The sequence below is a fragment of the Engraulis encrasicolus genome, chromosome 13 (assembly GCF_034702125.1).
Source record: "Engraulis encrasicolus isolate BLACKSEA-1 chromosome 13, IST_EnEncr_1.0, whole genome shotgun sequence".
NCBI classification, from domain to species: domain Eukaryota; kingdom Metazoa; phylum Chordata; class Actinopteri; order Clupeiformes; family Engraulidae; genus Engraulis; species Engraulis encrasicolus.
In genome coordinates, this window is record NC_085869.1 from 33,678,903 (window position 1) to 33,702,628 (window position 23,726).

A 23,726-nucleotide genomic window follows, 5' to 3' on the forward strand; every position below is an offset into this window, starting at 1 on the left:
CCTCCCACACTCAGTGACACATGCACAGAGACACACACACACACACACAGACACAGACACAGACACAGACACACACACACACACACACACACACACACACACACACACACACACACACACACACACACACACACACACACACACACACACACACACACACACACACACACACAATTACTTGCTGAACTACCCTTGTGCGGCCTCCTATTGACTCGTATTCATATTCACCCCTAACCCAATGTTGAATGATTCTCAGACCAAAGTAACCTGTCAGGAAAAAAACGTTTTTACTCTTTTAGCTCCGTTTCCAAGAAAAACACTTGGATTTTTGGGCGTTTCATTTGGGCTGCAGAGAGCACCCATTCCCTTTTTTTTTTTTTTTTTTACTGCAGACATTTGGTTGGTCCCCACAAGGATAGTTAAGCCAGTACACACACACACACACACACACACACACACACACACACACACACACACACACACACACACACACACACACACACACACACACACACACACACACACACACACACACACACACACACGGACACACACACGGACACACACACACACACACACACACACACAAAATAAAAGCTTGCTTGGTGGCTTTGCTAGAATCCTGTCAGTTATTCCAGTGAGTCGCCATGACGGAGCAGAGCTGCATGGACAAAGGCCACACAGTATACAGGAGACACAGACAACAGGCAGTCTGTTCATCCATGGAAAACTACAACATGATATTTATGCTCTTAGTTCCTATTATATACTATATTTCATGTTGAGTATGTCAGTATATTAATATATTGTATTAATGATAAAGGATGAGGCAGTAAAGTCTGCTTTTAATTTTTGACTTGTACATAAAGTAACCTCAACTGGTAGTTCCTGTAATGGATGAGCTGGCCTATTGCTCTTTGTGTCGTTAATGCTTTTAGGGTGAAACGAATCAACGGCTGTCCCAAGAAATTCAGAGTATGGATATTGTGTTGAAGTTTTTTTTTTAAAACTGTTAATGTCAGTGTCTTTACATTTAATAAAGTGTACAATTAAGAATACAATTAAATCTAATTACAAACACCATTAAACTTATTTAATATACAATTTATTTCAATATCTCAGGTGTACTGTAAGCATTCCCCATAGCCTTTCCCATTGTCCCACAACCCACTAACATGGGAATGCTTTCCTATGATTTTCATTGTTCATGCTAACATACCATTACATTCAACAAATAACAAAATTCCGGTCATTACACGTCCTTGAGCCTTGGTTCCTGTCAGGAATACCGAGTGCCTCTGCCACTTTGCCATATTACAGTTGCCACATTACTGTAATCTGCTGTAATCATCATTTCCCCGCTCCCCTCCCACCCCAGAGACCACTGGCTCAATGTCTCGCAGGAAGCTAACTATCCTTTGAGGCTGAGAGAGAGAGAGGGAGAGAGAGAGAGAGAGAGAGAGAGAGAGAGAGAGGGAGAGAGAGAAAGAGAGAGAGAGAGAGACGGAGAGGGGACCATGTACCGTCATGCTGGAGCAAGCGAACAATCCTGCCTTCATGTATCATTCTATTTTCACTAATGACTATTTTGATATCAACACTTACTAGTGTCTAAAAATGTAAATGTTTAAATGAAGATTTAACTCTAATATTTTGATTGATATGTGGATTTTTTGTATGACTGCATGCACACCGTTACTCAGCATTATGAATGTAAAAGTAATACATAATATATACTAAACAACTCATGGTAAGTGTTTATTTTTAAAGTGTGGTGGAAAGTGCGCACATCCAGCAAAAAAGCATCAGCAGGTGCCAAATCAAAAAACTGTCACATGTAAGAGCGGGAAAGGATCTGCACACTGCTTGCAAAAGACTTAATTTATTAGGAGCACCATTCCGATCATAGATGCCTGAAGAAGATCTATGATCGAAACGTTGCTCCTAATAAATTAAGTCTTTTGGAAGTGTTTATATTTAAATCATTCTCTTTGGTTTGGAAAACAAAGGGGTCAGCTACTTTTGATTTCATACTAAATCAATAAAAAAGGAAGTTTCACTGGTGGACAGCATGGAGGACAGCATGGCATCTCCATGGAGGAAGACATTAGTTTAATAAATTCAAATAATTGAATTATCGATTCAATAAACAAAGGGGTCAAGTGCAAATAATGCAACTTGAAAATGATGACAAGGGCAGATGAATACAACAATCCGTTTGAGGTGAATCAGACAAAGAAAGCCAAACATCTCGGAGTAAAAGACACTGTTGATGCTCAAGCCAGACATTTTTTCTTAAACATTTACAAACACCAGCCTAGACTGTAAAGACATATGGCACGCAACAAACCCTCTCAGGATGCAGTCGAATCACTGGCAAGTGCAAATTGGTGTCCCCCAGCCCCAGAACACTAGTAGTGCAGTCTGGCGAGCGCCGCAGGCCAGCTGGTGTGACACCTTTCCACACATTCATTTAAACCCCCAGTGCAAAATGGTTCAGAGTCGAGGGGTTGTGAGGGGGATGTTTATAACGGTACAAAACATGTCAGAGGTGTCCCCAGGAGAGTAGAGGCTCGGGGGCCAGCTGTGGAGCTCGTTAGCCAACACTGCTCTGCACTGCCATCTGGAGGGCAAAATGATTCACGCAATTACGTTAGAGAGGAGCTACTGTTGAGGCAGCTACTTCAGTGCACTTGTTGACCTTTGCAGGTGGCTTTAGTTTTGGGATAGCCCTAGCCTGTAACAGGGCAATGGGAATATAGGCCTAACTGTTAAACAAAGTAAAACTTGCATTTGTTGCACCAAGCTGGTGATTGTAGGGCAATAGCTTGAAGCACAGTCAAAGGAACAGGGTCGGACATCTTGTCAGAAGGTTACCGGTGATCTGCTTCATTACATTGCTCTCAGATTCAGAGTCATTTTATTGAGTCCCAGATTTATTTATCAGATTTATTTATTTATTTATTGAGTTTCTGATTTATTTACCATACAGTTAGAATATCTTGTTGCTAATGGTGTGGATGACACAAACAACTAGAGACAGGAGTCAGTGAATAATGAACTCAGTCAACTGACTGAAAAAAACCCAGCTGTTGTCTGAGGCCTCTGTAAGTTATTATTCTGAAGAGAGACAACGTGCATTAGCCTACGTATGTCTTATTTCTATTCATGTGGTCCCTTCTGTCAAGCAAAAGCCTCCAGTGTAAGTCAAAGTTGTTCCTGTTTATTTACTGTGTAAATAATGTACTGGACCTTATTGTGGGAACTCAAAGACACACCACAGGCCGTTAAGCACAGTGAACTGTCATTGATGGATGTAAAAGACAATGAAGACATTGAAACCCAAATACTATTTTAATTACCAGAGCAAAACATTTTTTTTCAATTGAAATATCAAGTTAGGTTAAAGCATTTCCAAATATTGATTTGAATATGAATTTCATACATTTCACATATGATTCTCGTACAATTCATACTTGTTTAGGTATTTACATATTGTGTACTTTATTTACACCTCTGATGCAATATCATACACAAAGCAAATGTAGGATGGATGTACACAGACATATAATATGGTCTGGCTGCCGAGGACTGTCTTCATTCTTTCTGAATGATGCTGAGCATTCTGTGTTGAGATTAATTGAGAACTTATTCTACAACAAAGAAAATGTTGATATACTGCAACAAAACTAAAAGTGAACTTAAAAGCTTTTGCTCCAGTCATCCTGGAGCACATAGTCCTTTCTAAAAAAAAAAAAAGAGAGAGACCTCCCAAGGCATGGGCACCCACTTGTGCAAACCAGAAATAAAAAACACCTTTAAGGACTTTGACAGTTCCTTGGAATGTAAAATGACAGATACTACATTCAGTAAACACATAACTCAAGTTAAAGCTTAAATACTCTTAAATAATTATGCTTGACCCACGGACACAAACTGAACTGACTGCTCGAAAACTGATATAGCATGTACAAAGAATATGACCAACTGCCTTTTTCTTTCCATACACACCTCATACACATACTCACTCATGACAGTAGCCAAAACAAGCAACACGTTATGCACTGCACAGTAAATATCTATGGAGAAGGCCAAGATGCCTTGGTTGAGACGGCAGCAGTACAGTATATTACAGTGATATCTACACTGAAGTGTACAAAAGTGCAAACCTCTTTCCTCTCCAAAAGGAGGCTTTTGATGGTTCAACAGTTTACGACATTTCACGACTAAATTCACAAACACAGAAAGGAAAATTACGATTCTGTGCATACATACCATAGGGTTTGCACACACATGCATGTACATATTATGTACAAAATGATTCAGCAACTTTTTTGTGACCTGAAAAGGATGGAACGTACACGAGTAGGACGATGGATGACTAAATATCAACACCACAATAAATAGATTGTAATCATGAGCTGCAAGATGGTTCAACATCATCACAATAAACATCTGAAAAGCATTTCGCACTTCCCTCATGTGTGTCTCTTAGATGCATTCACATGAACACAACACATCCACGCTAGTGGACATATGTTCTTACAATGACACATGATGACAAAAAATGAATTGAAAAAAGAATATACACATCACCCCTGCAATGGGCCAGTATTTACTCTAAGGGGTATTTGTGGCCTCAACGTCGATACACATTATCCGCTCATTTACGTTGTGTTGACGTGTGTGACACAACACTGACCCTACACACACATTTGATTGCCCATTATTATTTTCACTCTACATGCCTGGGAAAGACGGGACACTTGGCGCTCTCCAACAGGCTGATGATGTTCACCATCCTGACAGCTCGTCACAGGCGCCACCTGCTGGTGAATAGTGGAGACGGCGAATGGAGGATCGGAAGATTTGGCTCCCGTGTCACCCTTCACTTTCATTCGTCTTCGTTCTCCCATGTCTAAAGGCAAATACTGTAAAACCACAATGGTCGCCAACTCAGTTACTTTTTGACATGGCGGGGGAGTGTTTCAACAGAGAATGGCTCTGTTTTAGAAAATAAGAGGGAGGGAGGGGTGGATAAAGAAATGTAGTGTGGCCAAAATAAAGACAAAAAGAGATGGCAGGGGAGCAAAAACTATAACTCATTCAGCTGCCTGTTGGGCAATCGCTCACTCAAAGCGCTCATAGCTCCCTGTCTGCCGCAACCTGGGAACCATATCAATCAGAAGCCTGTGGAGGGGGGGAGGGAGAGAGAGAGAGAGAGAGAGAGAGAGAGAGAGAGAGAGAGAGAGAGAGAGAGAGAGAGAGAGAATGAGAAGAAAGAGAAGAAGGAGATGGGGAGAAAGAAGAACAATAAGAGAAAAAGAAGTTGACATTTGGTTTTCATGAGAGAGGTATTTATTACATGGCATGTTACTGCACTGACAATAATTAAAGAAAGCAAATAATTGTGGGAATGACTTTAATGACTTCAGAGATTGACAGAATTCTCCATTAGACTGTATGTTGGCACATGCACACAAACACATGGTCTCAAGGGTATATGTAAAAATATATCATTTAATAGTACAATACTATAATAATATATAGTATATATGTATATATACAGTAGGCCTATATCATAATATACCACACTATAATATACTATATACTATAATAATACTACAGTACTGACCCCTCTGTTCCCCTTTGTTGGCTTCTGTGTGTGTGTGTGTGTGTGTGTGTGTGTGTGTGTGTGTGTGTGTGTGTGTGTGTGTGTGTGTGTGTGTGTGTGTGTGTGTGTGTTTGTGTGTGTGTGTGTGTGTGTGTGTGTGTGTGTGTGTGTGTGTGTGTGTGTGTGTGTGTGTGTGTGTGTGTGTGTGTGTGTGTGTGCGCGTGCGTGTCCATGAACGTGTGCGTGTGTGCACACGCACGGGCACCATGCATGCATTTGCAAATGTGTGCGTATATTACATCAAACATATTCAGAACCTCAACAGCATTAGTGTGTGTGGTGTATGAGGTGAAGGGGCTTACTTGACTCCATACGCCAGGATGGTGAGGCCTATGAGGATCCCAATAGTGCCATCAAGGAACCAGACGCTGTCGTGGTGTTTGAAGACCTCCGCACTGATGAGGATCGAAAATCCCATGATTCCCCCGACGAGCGAGTTAAATCCTGCAAAAGTCAAGTTGACAGACATTTTCATATTCAATACGTGAGAACGTTTTTGTTTTTTTTTCGGTGGGAAACACAGCTTGGTGTTGCTGAAGAATCGGCTTCCAATTATCTGCTGTACCTCTGGGCGTTCTAACCCTCAGTGGAGCACTTGTAGAGTAAGCAGAACCAGAATACGGAACTTTTGGTCACATTCAGGAGATGTCATAGCTCGTAATCAGGACCGCATTCAAAGGCTTGTCTGTGACTATAAATCCAATTATTTCTGATGAATGTACTAGTACGCAACAATATTCAGCCATGCATCTACAACTGGCTTCAAATAGGCATCTGATTCAAGCAGCATGGTATATTTTATGTGCATTTTCATGTCAGACATTGTACACTTCAGGAATGGTGTGTCAGACATTGTACACTTCAGGAATGGTGTGTGTGTGTGTGTGTGTGTGTGTGTGTGTGTGTGTGTGTGTGTGTGTGTGTGTGTGTGTGTGTGTGTGTGTGTGTGTGTGTGTGTGTGTGTGTGTGTGTGTGTGTGTGTGTGTGTGTGTGTGTGTGTGTGTGTGTGGGCACACGTGTGTCTGTGTGTGTGAGTGTGTGTGCGTGTGTGTGTGTTGTCCTTGCCCTTCCCTTTCTCCTCTTTCCTCACAGGCAAACACAGTATCTGTATTCATAGCATTTTTGGTGCACATTGGATTGCCAGCTATCGTCATTGTTTGCTTAAAAAGCTCAACTACGTACATCACAGCAACATTGCTATGACCTTACCAAGAGTAAGAGCCTCTGTTACAACCGTATCATCACGTCAGTGAAAATCGGTTTCTTAAGACTGTTAAGATGTACTTCAGTGTTTCCAGCAAAGAGTGAATAGGCCCGTCGAAGGGTCTGTCTGCATGAAGAGACTTCGTAACAGGTTAAGACTTGTTCATTGCCATTTTGGTTAAAAGCTTATTATAGAGGAACTCTGTTTATGGGCTTCAGAGCTCTTTAACTTTTTCATACATAGTTAGTCGGAGAAAGAGATAGGTAAGGATTGGGAAATGACCCGTGTCTGACTTGAACCCGGGTCCCCAGATTAATGGTATGGCCAGGGCGGGATTAACCCACAGGCTAGATAGTTGGACTAGGGAGTTGGTCTTTCAATCTGGGGGTAGCATGTTTAAATGCCACCTGACCTCTTCCTACACCTCCATCCATGGCTAAAGTGCACCTTGAGCAAGGCACCTAAGCCAACATTGCTCCAGGCACTGTAACCAATACTCTGAAAAACTAACAGCTGTAAAAGTCGCTTTGGATAAACAGCGTCCACTAAGTGTCGCTTACTTACCATCGGTCATGAGGGCCCTGCTGGTGAGGACCTTGCCCAGCAGGAACTTCGCCACAGCCAGGATGAGACACAGCACCCCACTCACAATGGACACAATGAACAGGAAGTCATCCTAGACAGCCAAAAAAAGCAGCATTTTTCAAATGTGAAGAAAGTATTGTGCCTGTTAATGCGCCTGTTTTGTTCCTGTTAATTGTTCCTGTTTACTTGTTTTGGTAATTAGTAAGGGGAAAATGATACATCAAAATGAAAAGTCAAAGATATTCCACATAAATATAAAAAATTCAAAAGTTATTTGTCAAAAATGTGGTGAGGAAGTTGCTTTGGGGGGTGAAGATGCTCATTGAGATCTAAAAAGAGCAAGTCTCAAGGTTCACTTTAGAACAGCATTTTTTACAAAGTATTTCCCCATCACATCTGCAGAAAATACCACATTGTCAGTCAGAACGCTTTTAGCAAAAGTCTTCCAAACTCAATTCTTCCAACTCAAGTCAGTCTCTCCTGCAGTTCCATCAATGTGTGTCATAGCTGTAACTGATTGTATTACAAATTCTGATATTTCAAAATATATCCATGTGTTTTGACATGTTATCCTCTTGTGACAATTGAATAACTTCTGATGTCACTTACCACCTCAGGCAAGACCGTGGTCACCAGGTCATGGATGGCCTTTCCCAGAATGCATAGCGAGGAGAGGATGAATACCACCCCCAAGATGGAGCACGCTCTATGGGACAGTTCAGGAACAAAGAAAACAGGATTGTTTATACACGCTCACAGACGTCATGCTGTAATTCACTATAAGTGACAAGGAGAGAAAAACCTGGAAAATTAGAGAGGAGAGAGACAGGGGCAAAGAAAAATGGAGAGACAAGCCTGTGTGGCCATATACCCCAAACCAATGCACGCGCACAAACAAGAGTGCGTGTGCGCACGCACGCACGCACGCACGCACGCACGCACGCACGCACGCACGCACGCACGCACGCACGCACGCACACACACACACACACACACACACACACACACACACACACACACACACACACACACACACACACACACACACACACACACACACACACACACACACAGAATCTGACTGCCTCTTCTACGGTCCCCAAACACCAGTAAACACTTTTTGCAAACTTCTGCTGTAGAACAGGGTCAGTCCACGTCAGAGAACTTAGCATTAACACAAAGTTTGAGGAAAATGAACAGCTCCTCTATTGATAAAACTCGACTCAATCCAGAGATTTCAATCCATTGTCTACGGGACACCTGGTATTATTTTTACATTATTTTGAGAGGCAAGTGCGTGGAGATTTGTTCAACTGGTATGGCATAATCCATTATATGCCCTTATGTTTTTGCTGATATAAACATCCAAATATATTCAAACCCATATTAATGTTTATACATTACTGGCATACACATCCATACGTATGTTCAGTAGGACTGACTTGATTTCTTTTGGCCAGTTTACTGTAAAATAAATCTGATTTTGTATACCAGTATATCAATATATGTTATAATATTGTTATATGTTCTGTGTGTAAACTGAGTGACCATACAGTAACTACTGAGGTGTGAGTACTCACATGCATTCCCTGTATGCTGAGTGCACAGCTGCAGCATTATTATAGCGCCACAGCACTATGATGGAGGAGAGAACGTCTAACGAGGCATCAAACTGCCAAAAGGAGAGAGAGAGAGAGAGAGAGAGAGAGAGAGAGAGAGAGAGAGAGAGAGAGAGAGAGAGAGAGAGAGAGAGAGAGAGAGACAGAAACATAGACAGAGACAGAGACAGAGACAGAGACAGAGAGAACGAGAAATAGGCCTATATGAAGGTAACTTATATGAAAATGAAAGCAGGATATTATCTAGGCATATGAAAGTATGAGGGCCCCACAAGGCAATTGCACCCTTGTCATAATGTCTGCTAACATCCCTACCCTCAGTGAAAACATTCTACAACTTCCTTTCAATGGTTTTAAAAAGTTGTTTGGTATTTTAAAACTGCTTCAACCAGACACACAGTGGTTTCCAGAAGAGGTGAGAAGTATCTTATACCATAGTTACAGCATTATCCAAACACATCATCAGATAAGAATCTATCTTAAAGAAATAATCTTTCTCAATAGCTGCCCTGTCTTTGGTGAGCTGACCAGAAAAACAGATGAGGGGCCTTGACACGATCACCTTGTCATATCATTTTTTTGTTTATCCAACAAAAAACATCCCATCTGTGTAAATACAGCATATTTGGATAGGGGATTAATGTTTTTCATCTTTTGGAAACTCTCAATGAATGTAAATCAAACTTACGCCAAAGCCGAAGGCTGACACGCTGTTTTTCATGACGGAAACAGCTGAAGACAAAGAGAGAAAGAGAACAAAATAGCAACGCATGAGACGGCGGACATTGGCTGTCACATTGCATATATTGCATATCGCTGCGCTTTGCCAGTAGTGAAACCGGTGGTTTATACACAACAATACAACAAACAAATCTACAAAATGTCAACCATGGATTCTTCTTTCAGCCATTGGCAGCTTAACATGTTTTTCTGCCTCTGTGCTTCTGCCATGGGCAGGGATGGCCTTGGCCAGCTCCCATGGGGACACGAGACCTGCATGGACAGTCTTCATTAAAATTCACTCAAATGGCATTCAATGTTAATTCATGTGGCTCTGTTGTGGTCAACATGTATAAGGTCACAATACCACCTGGACATCAACATTACCTATGCCAATCATATGCAAGCATGCCATTTACAGGGGAAAAACACACAATATGATGATTAGACCTTGGGTTGCATGAAAAACACCAGGATTATGTACTGGAACAAAAGTCTCTTAGTGGATACTGTTACTTGACACATACAATGTAACAACAACACATTCATAAAAAAATACAAAATCCAGTCTGAACGTAGCCAAACAAAAAGATGAAAAGCTGAATGGAGCATGGAGTGTCCAACGTTCCAACATTAGTGCTTCCAATGGTATATAGTGCCAAGTGGCAGAAAGCAGCTTATATGGATCGTTGATTTGTTTGTATGCAAACATGAATTGTATGTATTGCAAACCATAAACAAAGATTACGTACATTTAAACTGGTCATTATACAGTCATTTTCGTGGTATTAATTCAACTTACTAGAGAGTTGTAGGACTAAATAAATTGTTAAATTGGACTCTCTGAGGGTTGAGTTAACACTGCAAATGGCCAGTGCCTGCAGTTCATGAAAAACAACTGTGTAGTGTGCAATGTCGGTGTCATTGTATCCTACGGTTCATTCGAAAACACACAAGGTCACATGAGACCCACAGGGGAAAAGCATGGACACACCGCATAGATATTGAAGACACTTCACGATGGAGCTTTGATTTGACATGCTGTAAATAACTGAGGAGTTCAGATGCAAAACCCCCTAACTCTATTTCTGAAGACCTGCACTTCTATATTTTTAGAGAACCCAGTTGTTGGTTTGGTTTACATTCATGTACTTGATAATACATATAAATAGTTATATTACATAAATAAAATAAAAAATATGCAATTTTGATAGCTTTATATTAAATAAAAATGAATTAAGATTATTTTCTGAAAAGGCACTTAGGGGTTTTTGCATCTGAACCCTTCAACTACTGTTTTGAAAAGTCTAGAGGTTGAAGAGCTTGTTAATTCTCAGGAATATCTTTAACACAAACACTTAACATGACAGTACATTCTCAAAACTCTACACACAAAATAAAACACCTCGCTTCTGCTGCAAAATGAACGTCTCATCTCAAAAATTGCCAGAAATTGTGTGTAAGCAAAAACTGTAACAAAGCCATTCTCTTCTCTACTCAGGAGGGTGATCGTACAGATAACCACACCACAGATCATCACATCTCAAAACATCATTACAAAAGTCATGAAAAAACAGTGCTCATCAAAGAAAAAAATTACAAATAAACTGGGCCATGCTAAGCCTGTCCGTATGACTGTCGGCGCTCGGAAGCACATTCCAATCATATCCAGCAGTAGGAAAAACGTGTGTGTGTGTGTGTGTGTGTGTGTGTGTGTGTGCGTGTGCGTGTGCATGTGCGTGTGCGTGTGTGTCTCATGTGTGTCTCATGCATGCATCTGTGCACATGACTGTGTGTGCGTGCGTGTGCGTGTGCGTGTGTGTGCACGTGTGTGTGTGCGAATGTGTGTGTCTATGTATGTGTAAGGGGCCGGGATTGGGGCGTTCCCAGTCTAAGTAGGTGGTATGGTGAAGCCCTCCCCCCCACCCACCCCAGTACAGTGGAGTGGACAGCAGATCACAAGAAGCAGATCAGGAAATCAAGCACATGACTAACACCACCAGTGGCTACTTACTGGGAGAGACGTCTCCAGTGTGTGTGTGTGTGTGTGTGTGTGGGTGTGTGTGCACATGAGTGTGTGTGTGTGTGTGTGTGTGTGTGTGTGTCCATTCATGCATGTGTGCACATGACTCTGTGTGTGTGTGTGTGTGTGTGTGTGTGTGTGTGTGTGTGTGTGTGTGTGTGTGTGTGTGTGTGTGTGTGTGTGTGTGTGTGTGTGTGTGTGTGTGTGTGTGTGTGTGTGTGTGTGTGTGTGTGTGTGCGTGCGCGCCTAGAGGCATCCAACTTTTAAATAAGTAAAGCTTAGACAGACTAACCTTAATATAATAATTGTATAAGGATTTTAAGGATTTTAATTATTTCTATTTTATGTGTTTATTCCAACTGCCAGATCTTTTTTATTTTAATCTACTCTGTATGCTTTGTTTGTTTTTTTAGTCTAGTTTAGTCTTGTCTTTGTAAAATGTTGTCTGTATGTCCAAGTGTTTATTGTATGGCTCCATTCCCTTCGGGGCAATACAGGTGTTCATTCATTCATTCATTCATTCATTCATTCATTCATTCATTCATTCATTCATGGATGCATGCGTGCACATGATTGTGTGTGCGTGGCGTGTATGTCTCTATGTCTGTCTGTCTGTGTGTGTGTGTGTATCCATGTAGGCTCGTGTGCACATGATTGTTTGTGCGTGCGTGTATGCGTGCATTTCATAGCTCCACATCCCCTGTATCTTGGCCATAGCATGAAATTGTGCTCCATCAGTGTCTTTGACAAACAATAGCCGGATTAGGGCCAAATGATTCTCATGCTAGTCCACAGAGGGATTGCATCATCATGCTTGAGGCCGCTGCTGAAGTTGATCATTTGCCTGGATCTTTCTAAACTAATTTGTAGCCTGTTATGCCATACCAAAATTAGTATGAGGGTTGGGGGAAAAAGTTCCCGGATCGATTCCCAGCAGAACCCAGGGAAGCGAGTTCATTTGAGAAAACCACACACAGCTGTGAGCAGACAGCTGTCAGACTGGAGCATCACTTAGAGAGAGAGAGAGAGAGAGAGAGAGAGAGAGAGAGAGAGAGAGAGAGAGAGAGAGAGAGTGAGAGAGAGAGTGTGTGAGAGAGAGAGAGAGAGAGAGAGAGAGAGAGAGAGAGAGAGAGAGAGAGAGAGAGAGAGAGTATGTGTGTGCGTGTGTGAGTGTGTGTGTGTGTGTTTGTGTGTACTGTATGTATGTGTCATGTGTGTCTGTGTTGCGTGTGTGTATGTCTATGTTGAGATTGTAATTGTGTGTATGTATGTGCCTGCATGCGTGAGACTGTGAGTGTGTGTGCATGTGTGTGTGCATGTTGCGCGTGTGTGTGTTGTTGAGATTGTGATTGGTAACCAACCCAGGTACACAACAAACCTAATGACTACTGTTGCGCTCCAAATTAGGAGCAATTTATTTCCGAGGCCCATACACACGGCTGACAGTAAGATGTAAAACAAGGCTTAGATTTACGGCTAGGTCAGGCCAGGATGCTCATTGAGGCCTGCGACTGGGGCTTGTGATTGGGGCTTGAGAGTTTCAGCCTGGGACAGTTTGAAGGCTGGGCTTGATCAGTGCTTCTCATACTTTTTTCCGACCGAGGACCACTCCGTACCCAAAATGTATTTTTCCACCACAGCAACAATATTATGTGTGCTACAAACTCAGATAAAGGAGGAGGAGACGACAAGACGTGACCCAGGGAGAGAGAGGTTAGAATTCACCCCAACACACTAGCTATTTCCCATTGCCTGAGACCAAGTTGTCATTCTGACTTTATCAAATCATTCACAAACATGTACCCATTTTGATACTTTTCCATGCATTTCTCTTGTAATGTTGCGCCAGCATCGAACTCTCATTTGTCTTGAGCTGTAACAAGCTCGTGATGTGCTGTTTAAGTTATGCTAGCGCGTCCTCTCTAGAACTACCCTAGCTGGCTAGATATGGAAGATTACTGTAGGTAGCTGCACCGATTCTGCGTTTTTCCCATTGTATAATTGATATAATCAGATGTTGTCAGCATTTCAAGACAAGAGTGCATATAGATAATTTTTTATGTTATAAGTCTAAACATACATTTTTTTTTTTTGTTCACTACAATAACACAGGCCTGTACTGTAATTTATATTTTTAAAAACCAATCTTTATCTGAGTTTGTAGCACACATAATATTGATTCTGTAGAAATCCCCTCACAGACCAGATGAGGTATCTCATAAACTGTCAGGGGTCTGTGGACCACACCTTGAGAACCACTGGGTTAAGATGCTGGGAAAGGAGAGAGTTTAGTTTACAAGGGGTTTGTCACGGCACAAACAGTTTAGATAATTAAAAGGCAGACGACGCAAGCTTGGTAGTGAGCCCTAGCATGCTAAACAACTCGGCCATTTATTTTACAATCAAAATGCTTGAAACATGTTTATAGAAGTCTGTACAAGAGCGCTATTATATGAAAATAAACACATTTTAATGAACGAAGCTGAAACAGCGCATTGCAACAGGCCATGGATGTGCAACAAAGAGTTTGTCCAAAAATAAAGCTTGTGCAGAAGAGCTCCTAGATGAGATCGTATCTGGTGAGGAATGGCTAGAGTATGTTTAAGTTGTCAGAGGCCCAATGGTAAATAATCAAGTGTTCATCTTAATGTCTGTTATTACTAGCCGCTTGTCTATGCAATTCCTGTGTAATTATCTCCAAGTCAATCACTGCAATTCAATTCCCCTGCCAAGATGTGCAGAGACGGACACAGATGGAGAGGCGGATGTTGGCGTTTCTGATCAGTAACTGATATACCAGCAGGCTTATTCATGAGGGTAAAATTATGCTACAATTATGTTTAACATTGCACCATTTGCCCTTGTGGACACAGGTTCGAGTCCAGTCTAGGTCATTTCAAAACCTTAAGCCATCTCTATCTCCAAGTCGCTTCCTGTCATAATCTTCACTGTTCTATTCTCATTAAAGGCATACATTCTAACAAAAATGTTAAATATTATCACAAATATTACCTTACTATATGTTGCATGGGTCATACGCCTTACTCAAGGCCACTTCAGCCATGGGTGGATATGTAGGGAGAGGTAATGGTAGATATGAACCGGCAGCCCTCTAATTCAGAAGACCACCTCCCCAACCATTAGACTACAGCTCCCCCAAAATATATGCATGTTACGTAAATCAAAGTCAAAGTCAACGTACTTTAAATAATAAGATAAAATAAAGAGCTCATTAATCTAAATGTCAAATGGTTGGTGTTAAAACTAACTGATACAGTATATTCGCTGTTCTCCATCACTGTCCAACAATGGCGGAACAACAACTTACATGGTACGCCTCAAACCCTTATCACAGAGCCTCTGTTATAACCTTATAGTAAAATGGTAATGACCAAGTTTTAATCGGTTACTGTGTAGGCCCTGCCGTGGCTTAACGGTGGGGCACTGGGTATCTATACCGGCGACCCGGGTTCGACTCCGGCCCGGGTCATTTGCCGATCCTTCATCGTCTCTCTCTCCCCACTCTCATTTCCTGTTTCTTCTCCACTGTCCTGTCAAAAAAGCCCTTATATATATATATATATATATATATATATATATATATATATATATGTATAAAAAGACTCTCTGCTTTCTCATAGCAATGTTGCTGTGATGTAGTTGAATGTTTTCAGCAAAGAGAATAGGCCCGTCCACCAGCCCATCTACAGTAAGAGACAACATAGAGAGAGCTTCAGTATGACTGTACACAGGTCTGTCTCACATCATACATACATACATACATAGTGTATTAGCTGATATAGTATGAACAGCTGCAACTGCACTGTTCCTTTTCCCAGTATTTATGTCTGTCCATGTGGCATATAAACATCTTTGTATCATTACACATGTGTCCTCTTTATTTTATGGTGCAAGGTTTACATAATTTCCCCGGGGGAGATTATTTAGTAGTTTTATGTAAAACACATTGCACAGTCAAGATCCTCTTCTGTTGTGACAGCATCTTAACAGCAGAGAGCGCACTTGCACACATGCTTAACCCATGACGGATTGATAAAAAATGCCTTCCCCTTGAGTTTTGCTCTGAGTTTTCTTTATTAAGTTTGTAAATAAGTAGTCGTGAGAGAAAATACTTCCCCGGGGGCCACAGAGTTGTACTTTAAACACAAGCACTCAGTGTTTCCCTGACAAACTGTATACATCACTGACTTGTATAGTTATAATAGAAGTCTGTGGTATACATCTCCTCAAATCCTCCAGTCTTAGTTGACCGTGTAGCTGTTCCTGTCAATAAGATCCCATTTTCTGTGAAATACTGTTAAACTATTAAAGGCAGGGGCCTTGCTAGCCCAGTCTCACAGCAAAACCATCGTCTCACACACTCACACACAGAGAGAGAGAGAGAGAGAGAGAGAGAGACAGAGACAGAGACAGAGACAGAGAGAGAGAGAGAGAGAGAGAGAGAGAGAGAGTTCTCGGCAGATGTACACTCTCTCTCTCTCTCTCTCTCTCTCTCTCTCTCTCTCTCTCTCTCTCTCTCTCTCTCTCTCTCTGCGCGTGGAGAGATGCCAGTTAAGCGACGAGGCAGAAAATCCTATCCCATTAGTGGAGTCACTGGCCTAAATTGTACATTTGAAATTCCAAGTTCTGTCTGTCTGTCTGCGCTGCGCACACACAATCCAGCTGTGCTCAGTTGCTGACAGATACGTTGAGGCCACAATATGACCAGACATAATGTGACTCATATGTCTCATCCATCAGCAGGCAGCCATTATAACTGTTACATGTCTCTGCATAAATCAGGAAATCCAGGTTTTCTGTCCGTGAGCAGGGTATGAGAGAATCAGCTTCTCTGAGTGTGACGGCACGGACGTGCTATATTAAACTAGCGTATCATATGATGTGTCTTCCTAGGCCTCTGGCACCATAGGCTATGCAAGGAAGAGGGAATTGCAACATGCCGATAAAGCGAGGTTGAAAACAACAGCTTCCTGTGTTCACCCAACCAAGATTCTCAGCTGAGAGACAGTCACAAGCCTCTGGCACTTACGTAGATGACTGGAGTTTTCTCTTTTTGTGCGTGTGTCATTGTGGGCAATCAGTATGAGGACTTGGTATGTGACGTGATGTGACGATGGTATGGATGTCTTTTAAAGTGTGACATGTTGTTCCCAAGTTTATGCCACTTAGATGACTCAGGATTTGTGTGTGCGTCCTTGGGGGGGTGGCAGTGGACACACACAGACAATCAGTATCAGCAGTGCCTTGGTATGCCATGTGTGACACTGGTATGGATGGTTACAAGTGGTATGTTAATCCCTATGGAGGAAGGGCTAAGTGGGACAAAACATTATCCTCCATTTGACATAGGTCACTGCACTCTGGCAGAGACAATAGCTAGCCCAAGGACTGATTGCTGCTCAACGCAGAAATTGTGCCCAAAATAAAAAAGAAAGATAAAACATATGGAATGTCTTCCATGGGGCTGTTTGGCAAAGTGATAAGCTTGCTCGATTACAACTTGATCACCAGTTCATCACAGTAAACAGTTTAAACTAACCTGATTACCGGAATGGAAGATAATCTTCACAGATAATTTGTCCTTGATTAAGGTAGCCTATATACCGGTATTACAATATTAAGTAGCCTATATTACTGTGCATAACCATTCATTTCATGTCAAGTTATTGGTATAAAAGCTAATTGATGTATTTCCTGTTATCCATCACTGTCCCAACAATGTGGAACCAGAGGTGTCAAAGTAAAAGTAGAAATCCATGGTGTAAGTACACTTGCACATGATATTACATAGATGTTACACCACTTGATGAGATAGATATACCTAATGAGGTGGATAGATTATGTTGTTACTGAAACACAAAACGGACCACAAATCTGATGCAACCAGCGCATAATCAGCTGATTGTAGGACAGGTACACTGGTCTACTGGCTAATCAGTGAATTTACCTGTGTTGGAAGGAAACTATGTCACATACAGTATAGTCCCCTTAAAGTGAACCGAACTAAGTCCTCTGTAAGTGGACCAAAAAGTGAACCAACAGAAAAAGAACTCAGTTCTGTTTGTCTTCACATTGTGAGTGTAGGCCTATCGCAAAAAGGACCAGGTGCTCTTTCTTGTCCCATAAGGCTATCACACCCGGTCCTCTAGAGCTCTCCTTCAGTGATTACACCTATTCACAAGTGTAACTTGTCCGGACTCTTTAGTGAACCGTACTGAGACCACGTCAATAAGGACCTCAGTAGGGTTCACTTCCGATGGCGCTGTACGCTGGAGTGTTCACATAGGCTACTGTATGCGCAGACAGGTCTGAGTTCTTTTAAATGGCTGAAAGGGAAGACGTGTGAAAATGCCCTTCATTTTTTTTACTTCTACTTTCTTTTTTGCCATCTCTGGATGGAATAAGCATCCAGAAGCTACGAGAGTGGAGTCATCTTGCTGTACCCTGAACAAGCTTGTGAAGCCGCCTCTCTTCCGTGAGAGTTTCCTGTAACAACAAAACTAACGCTGGTCATCTGCACTAACCTCGTTATGCTTGTGTACTCTGTATTTTCCCCACACATTGTATGTTGCTGATTATGCATGTCCCCTTTTGGCAATCGCTTTGAATTAAATTGTCTGCTAAATGTAGGCTAATGCGATATGTTGGATGTTAACCGAGGAAATACGGTATGTGTATGTATTTTGCAGAATACTAACCCACACATTGTAGGCCTATGTGTGTCGTTGTTTATTTCGTCTTTAGTATGTGCGTTTGCATAGTATTGTCTGCTAAATGTAATATTTAATCTTACAGATTAAATATTTCGTTAGCCCAATGCTCACGGAAGTCAGCAATGGCTAAATGTAACGTAACATAATGTAATGTAATTTGTATATGATATTTTTTGTAAATCGTATTCATGGTGCTTAATACTCACTGAAGGCGGCAACGGCCAGGCTGAGAGTGACGATGATGGAGACCCATGACACCCACAGTGCTTTCCTGCGATACTTCTGGGCCTCATATGGGTTCAACTTCAAGCTGCTCTCTAATAAATCTGTCAGGAGAGACGAAAAAGACAGTTATACCCTAGGGGCAGCTGTGGTGTAATGGTTAAGGGGGTTGGACCGTAGCTCACAAGGTTGCAGGTTCAATTTCCACCCTTTCCAATGCCTTCCTCCATCCATGGCTAAAGTGCCCTTGAGCCAGACACCTAAAGCCACACCGCTTCAGTGACGGTACAAACTTACATTACATTACATTAAAACTTACAGCTTAATTACAGTGTAATGTCATGTAATGAGTTCAATGTCAATATCATCCCAAAAGTTATGCAACATCAGGCATCAGACACCTTACAACACATCAATAACTTTTGGGATGGTATTTGGAGTATGTGAAGACACACATTTTTAAAATGTAAACAACCCCATAGGCCCTACCCCCATTACAATGATCAGGGTCTCAGAAAGGGCTGCAGAAAAAAACACACTTCACTGCAAGCATTCAACTACCTCACTCAACTGCAAACACTCAACTACATCATCTGACATTAGTCTTGGGTAAAGACTAAAAGTTGGTCAAATTTTGGTGACAGTAAGGTTGTAACAGAGTTAAGAGTTTAATATATAACATAATGGATAAGATTTGTGTGCATATAAGCATCAGCATAAGTACACACAAACTCTCGTCTTACACATCAGCACCCATTCCTGCAGTATAGTCCCAGCATGCTTGCTGACACCAGCACCATGAACAATATGGCCCTATGAGAGATACGGCAACACCAAGCAATCTTCCTCTCCACTGTCCATTCAACCTTTCAAATAAAGACCTTTAAGAGATGGTGCTTTCCGCAGTGGCTATGCTGACAATGGCCGGCCACTCAGAGTGACACACATTGGTATGGCCTTGCACACAGGCACTGTAAAGGTCCTCAGTCATGCCATATCATGCCTCTCCTCGTTATCAGGAGTCAGCTCCTCATCTCCCCAAGCCCAGTGCTCGGACAATGGCTGCAAACCAAACGCTTGACATACCTAGCGAGCTGGCAGATAACACAATGGCCACCACACACACACACAGAGACATATCAGCCACACGGAGTCCGGGGCAGCCTGCTCTCACTATGGTCTACAGAGAGAGAGAGAGAGAGAGAGAGAGAGAGAGAGAGAGAGAGAGAGAGAGAGAGATAGAGAAAGAGAAAGCGAGAGAGACAAACACACAGACAGACAGACACACAGAGCGAGTATGACAAAGTATGACATAATAAAAGCATGAAATATATCAAGGAATAGTATGAAGGCCCTACAAGAAAATTACTCCCTTGTCATAATGTCTGCTAACAGAGAGAGAGAGAGAGGGGAGGGGGGAGTGAGAAAGAGAGAGAGAGTTGTGAAGTGAAGGCAGTCACATGCTGGTGTTGGTGTCGGAAGAGCAGGGGGTTGAGTCAACAAGCAGCCGCTCACCGGGATTAAAGGACCTGTGTGTAATTGTTTTTAGTAGTGTTTACGTGTTTCTGGAATTCATTCCTCTCATTCAGAATGTCATCTTTCTTAGAGCTTGGAAATATGCAGCTATTATATACAGTACATGGTGGGTGGAATATCTTCAGGTGAATTTGTCATTTTAAATTACCGGTCACTGACATCTTCGGCTGCAACACTTACTCTACACAGACCAGTACATACTTTTAGTGTATTTCTTTTGGCACATTTTGACCTAACAGGTCTAATATTGTAACAGAGTTGTCAGAACTGTTCTGGGTAACTGCATAGCTACTGCAGCCGTTCTTAAGTGTAAATATACACAGATCCCGGTCTTAATGGGTTAAGGCAGGAGAGAGAGAGAGAGAGAGAGAGAGAGAGAGAGAGAGAGAGAGAGAGAGAGAGAGAGAGAGAGAGAGAGAGAGAGAGAGGAGAGACTATGCTACGAGGACTTGGGGCCCCTCACATGATCCCTACGTTCAGTCACCACTGAGAGCATGTGCTGCCTGCCTGAGCACTAAATGCTTAACACTATATGCAAGAGCACACATAGCCTATGTGGGGCATCATGCTTCACACACACACACACACACACACACACACACACACACACACACACACACACACACACACACACACACACACACACACACACACACACGCACACACGCACACACGCACGCACACACACACACACACACACACGCACACACACACACACACACACACACACACACACACGCACACACGCACACACACACACACACACGCACACACACAAACACAGACTAGTCACTGTATGCTCCATGTAATGCAAAGCAGCATGTATTCAGAGAGAGAGAGAGAGAGAGAGAGAGAGAGAGAGAGAGAGAGAGAGAGAGAGAGAGAGAGAGAGAGAGAGAGAGAGAGAGAGAGACTCACAAAACAACAAATTATGTTAGGCTAGTCCTAAATACAACTTGCAGACATGATGAACTCATGCACTCATACAGACTTAATTGAACTTCATTAACATTTCAATTAACTTTTCAAAACACACGAATCACATGTGAAACCACATGGGGAACTTGGGGACACATGAGGCAAACATGCCATACTGTGTAAAGTCATTATGTCAGAGGTTTTACTATACAGACGTGTAATCTACAGTTTACAATCTGGCTCAACACTCCCCTAAAGCTAATACTATACAGAATATCAAGCGGATAATGTTGCAATGTTCTCTTTCAAGGGGCTGCACAGAACTACAGTTCTCTCTCTCTCTCTCTCTCTCAAATAAAAAAATGTTATTGGCGTGACCATTTAGTGTTGTGTTGCCAAGGCATTACAATATCAAAAAACAACATGAAATGTTGGCCATTTGTCAAGAATGGGACTGGTTTTCCTTTGTTTCTTAGTTACCATAATCCCAAATAAGAACAATGCATGTGTGAAGCTGTAACACGTTTGCTTTTTACATTTTAATAGCTGTTTGACCAACATAAATTCTGAATGAAATTCTCTTCTAACTGAAAGAGGTGAGTTGGGGTTTCGTGGGCAGTTTTCTAGGGCAGTTTCAAGCACCCTTCAGACTGCTGAAGGGGGAGGGGGAGGCGGGATATCACATCACATCAGACCTTTGGTGAGAAAGCGTCTGACCTTGAGAAGACCCTGATATGGCTTACCAGTTCAGGGTGTTCAGGCTGTGCTTTTGCTCATTTTGACAACTAAAGACACGTTTTGGAATGTGCCATTGAGCAGAGCCTATGTGATGTATGCCTGCTGTCCAGCTGCAGGTGCCCTCTCAGACACGCATAGGCTACAGAGTTTAACCACAGGAGGCTATGCCCACTGACTATATGCAAAATGAAAACGGCTACCTTCTTTGTGCTGTTGGCATTTCGACACGTTGACCTATATCACACTGGTTATTGGACACTGGGATAGCCTACCTGGGCAACTTTATCTCCGAAAAAACAAAAGTTACAAAATAATAATTTGCAGCATTACATGTTAATAACGTGCCTGTTGCAACGCGTAAAATCGACATAAAATATATGGTAGGGAGCATTGGAGAGGTAGCCTATCAGACACCACTAAGCACAATTTGACAGTAGTCAAATTGACAATTTGACAGTCCCATCCATTTTTTCCCTTTCGTGGCGCGCCTACTTCAAACACAAAACACAACAAAACCAGCTCACGTCATACATCTATGTGATTTAACATTTTTTGTTGGTCTTCTTGACTTCATGCATGATAGTACAGTGCAGATGGTGACAGGAAACTAGTCGGGAGAGAGAGAGAAGGGGTAGGGTTGGCAAAGGACTCGGGCCGGCCGCATAGCCCTAGATGTGACGGTAGCCTACACTCTTTAATAAATGACTAACACGTGCTTGTAAAGCTGTCAAATTGGAGTGGCACAAAAGTATGAATCAAATCTATGAAACAACATGCATGCACTGCGCATCTTGCCAGACTATCTGTTATCAACCGATATTTGATAAAGACACGTCATTTGCTGTTATTATTACCGATCAGCGTGTTGCCAAATGGTCTCCACAAGTCCAGCTGTGCGTAAAAGAGAAGTAGGGTGAAAGTTCTGAATTGATTCTAACTAGTATGACCGTTGATCTTGGTGTCAAATAAGTGAGAAGGCTACAGTGTTTAGTTTACCTTGACCTTCCATGCTTTCCCTGACTTTCATCCTGTGCTCCGCATCCAGCGACGCGGATCGGGACGCGTCCCGACCCATGGATGAAGTCTGTCCGTTCATCACGGTTGACGAACCCGTCGTGGAGTTCGGGCTTGTGTAAGACCCTGAAGTCACAGAGTCCATCGTCTTTCAGAAACAAAGTTTCTTTCCGCGTTCATGAGAGTATTGGACACGACGACAAGTTCAAGTTGGAAAGAATCCTCCTGGAATTGACTAAAGACCCTTCCCCACCCTCTCACGAGCTTGCTAACAGGACCTATTAACAGCGGCAATCGGATTAGTTCGCCTATACAATTCATTTACGAATGCGAACTGGGCTGGGCTTCGGTCCACACGTGAGTCGCTCGGTGCTAATTAACATGTTTTGTCGATACCGCAGGCTGCGTCCTCTCAAGGTGGTCCTCAAGCTGCCAATTGGTTTTATGAGGCTTGACAACTTTTCGACAGAACATATCTGCATCGGACACAATTGAGGTATAATAATAGTGTGTGCAGTAAGGCATATCTTTACACATAAGCCTACACGGATCTCATATACAATATTCAATGTGACCACACGATGGCACAAGAAAGTATCATAACACACTGAGATCCTCAGAAGCAGCGCATGATTTGATTTAGTGAATGAGCACACTAGACCTATCCCCTACTATGTCAAACTCGTACAGCAGTCCAGACAGGGCTGATGTCAACAGTGACTATTATTCCCTATAGGTC

At 42.2% G+C, this 23,726-nt stretch overlaps 1 protein-coding gene across 1 annotated transcript; it reads right to left on the bottom strand.

The window, feature by feature from the left end:
* Positions 1–4,289: 4,289 nt before the first annotated feature.
* LOC134461704 (transmembrane protein 163a-like) lies at positions 4,290–23,247 on the bottom strand. The gene is made up of 8 exons (XM_063214583.1): positions 22,970–23,247; positions 18,766–18,885; positions 9,771–9,814; positions 9,044–9,135; positions 8,073–8,169; positions 7,443–7,554; positions 5,977–6,118; positions 4,290–5,190 (listed from the first exon to the last, which is right to left on the bottom strand). Exons 1-8 carry the CDS (start codon positions 23,130–23,132, stop codon positions 5,130–5,132), a joined length of 831 nt encoding a protein of 276 aa, XP_063070653.1. The 5' UTR covers positions 23,133–23,247; the 3' UTR covers positions 4,290–5,129.
* Positions 23,248–23,726: the final 479 nt, after the last annotated feature.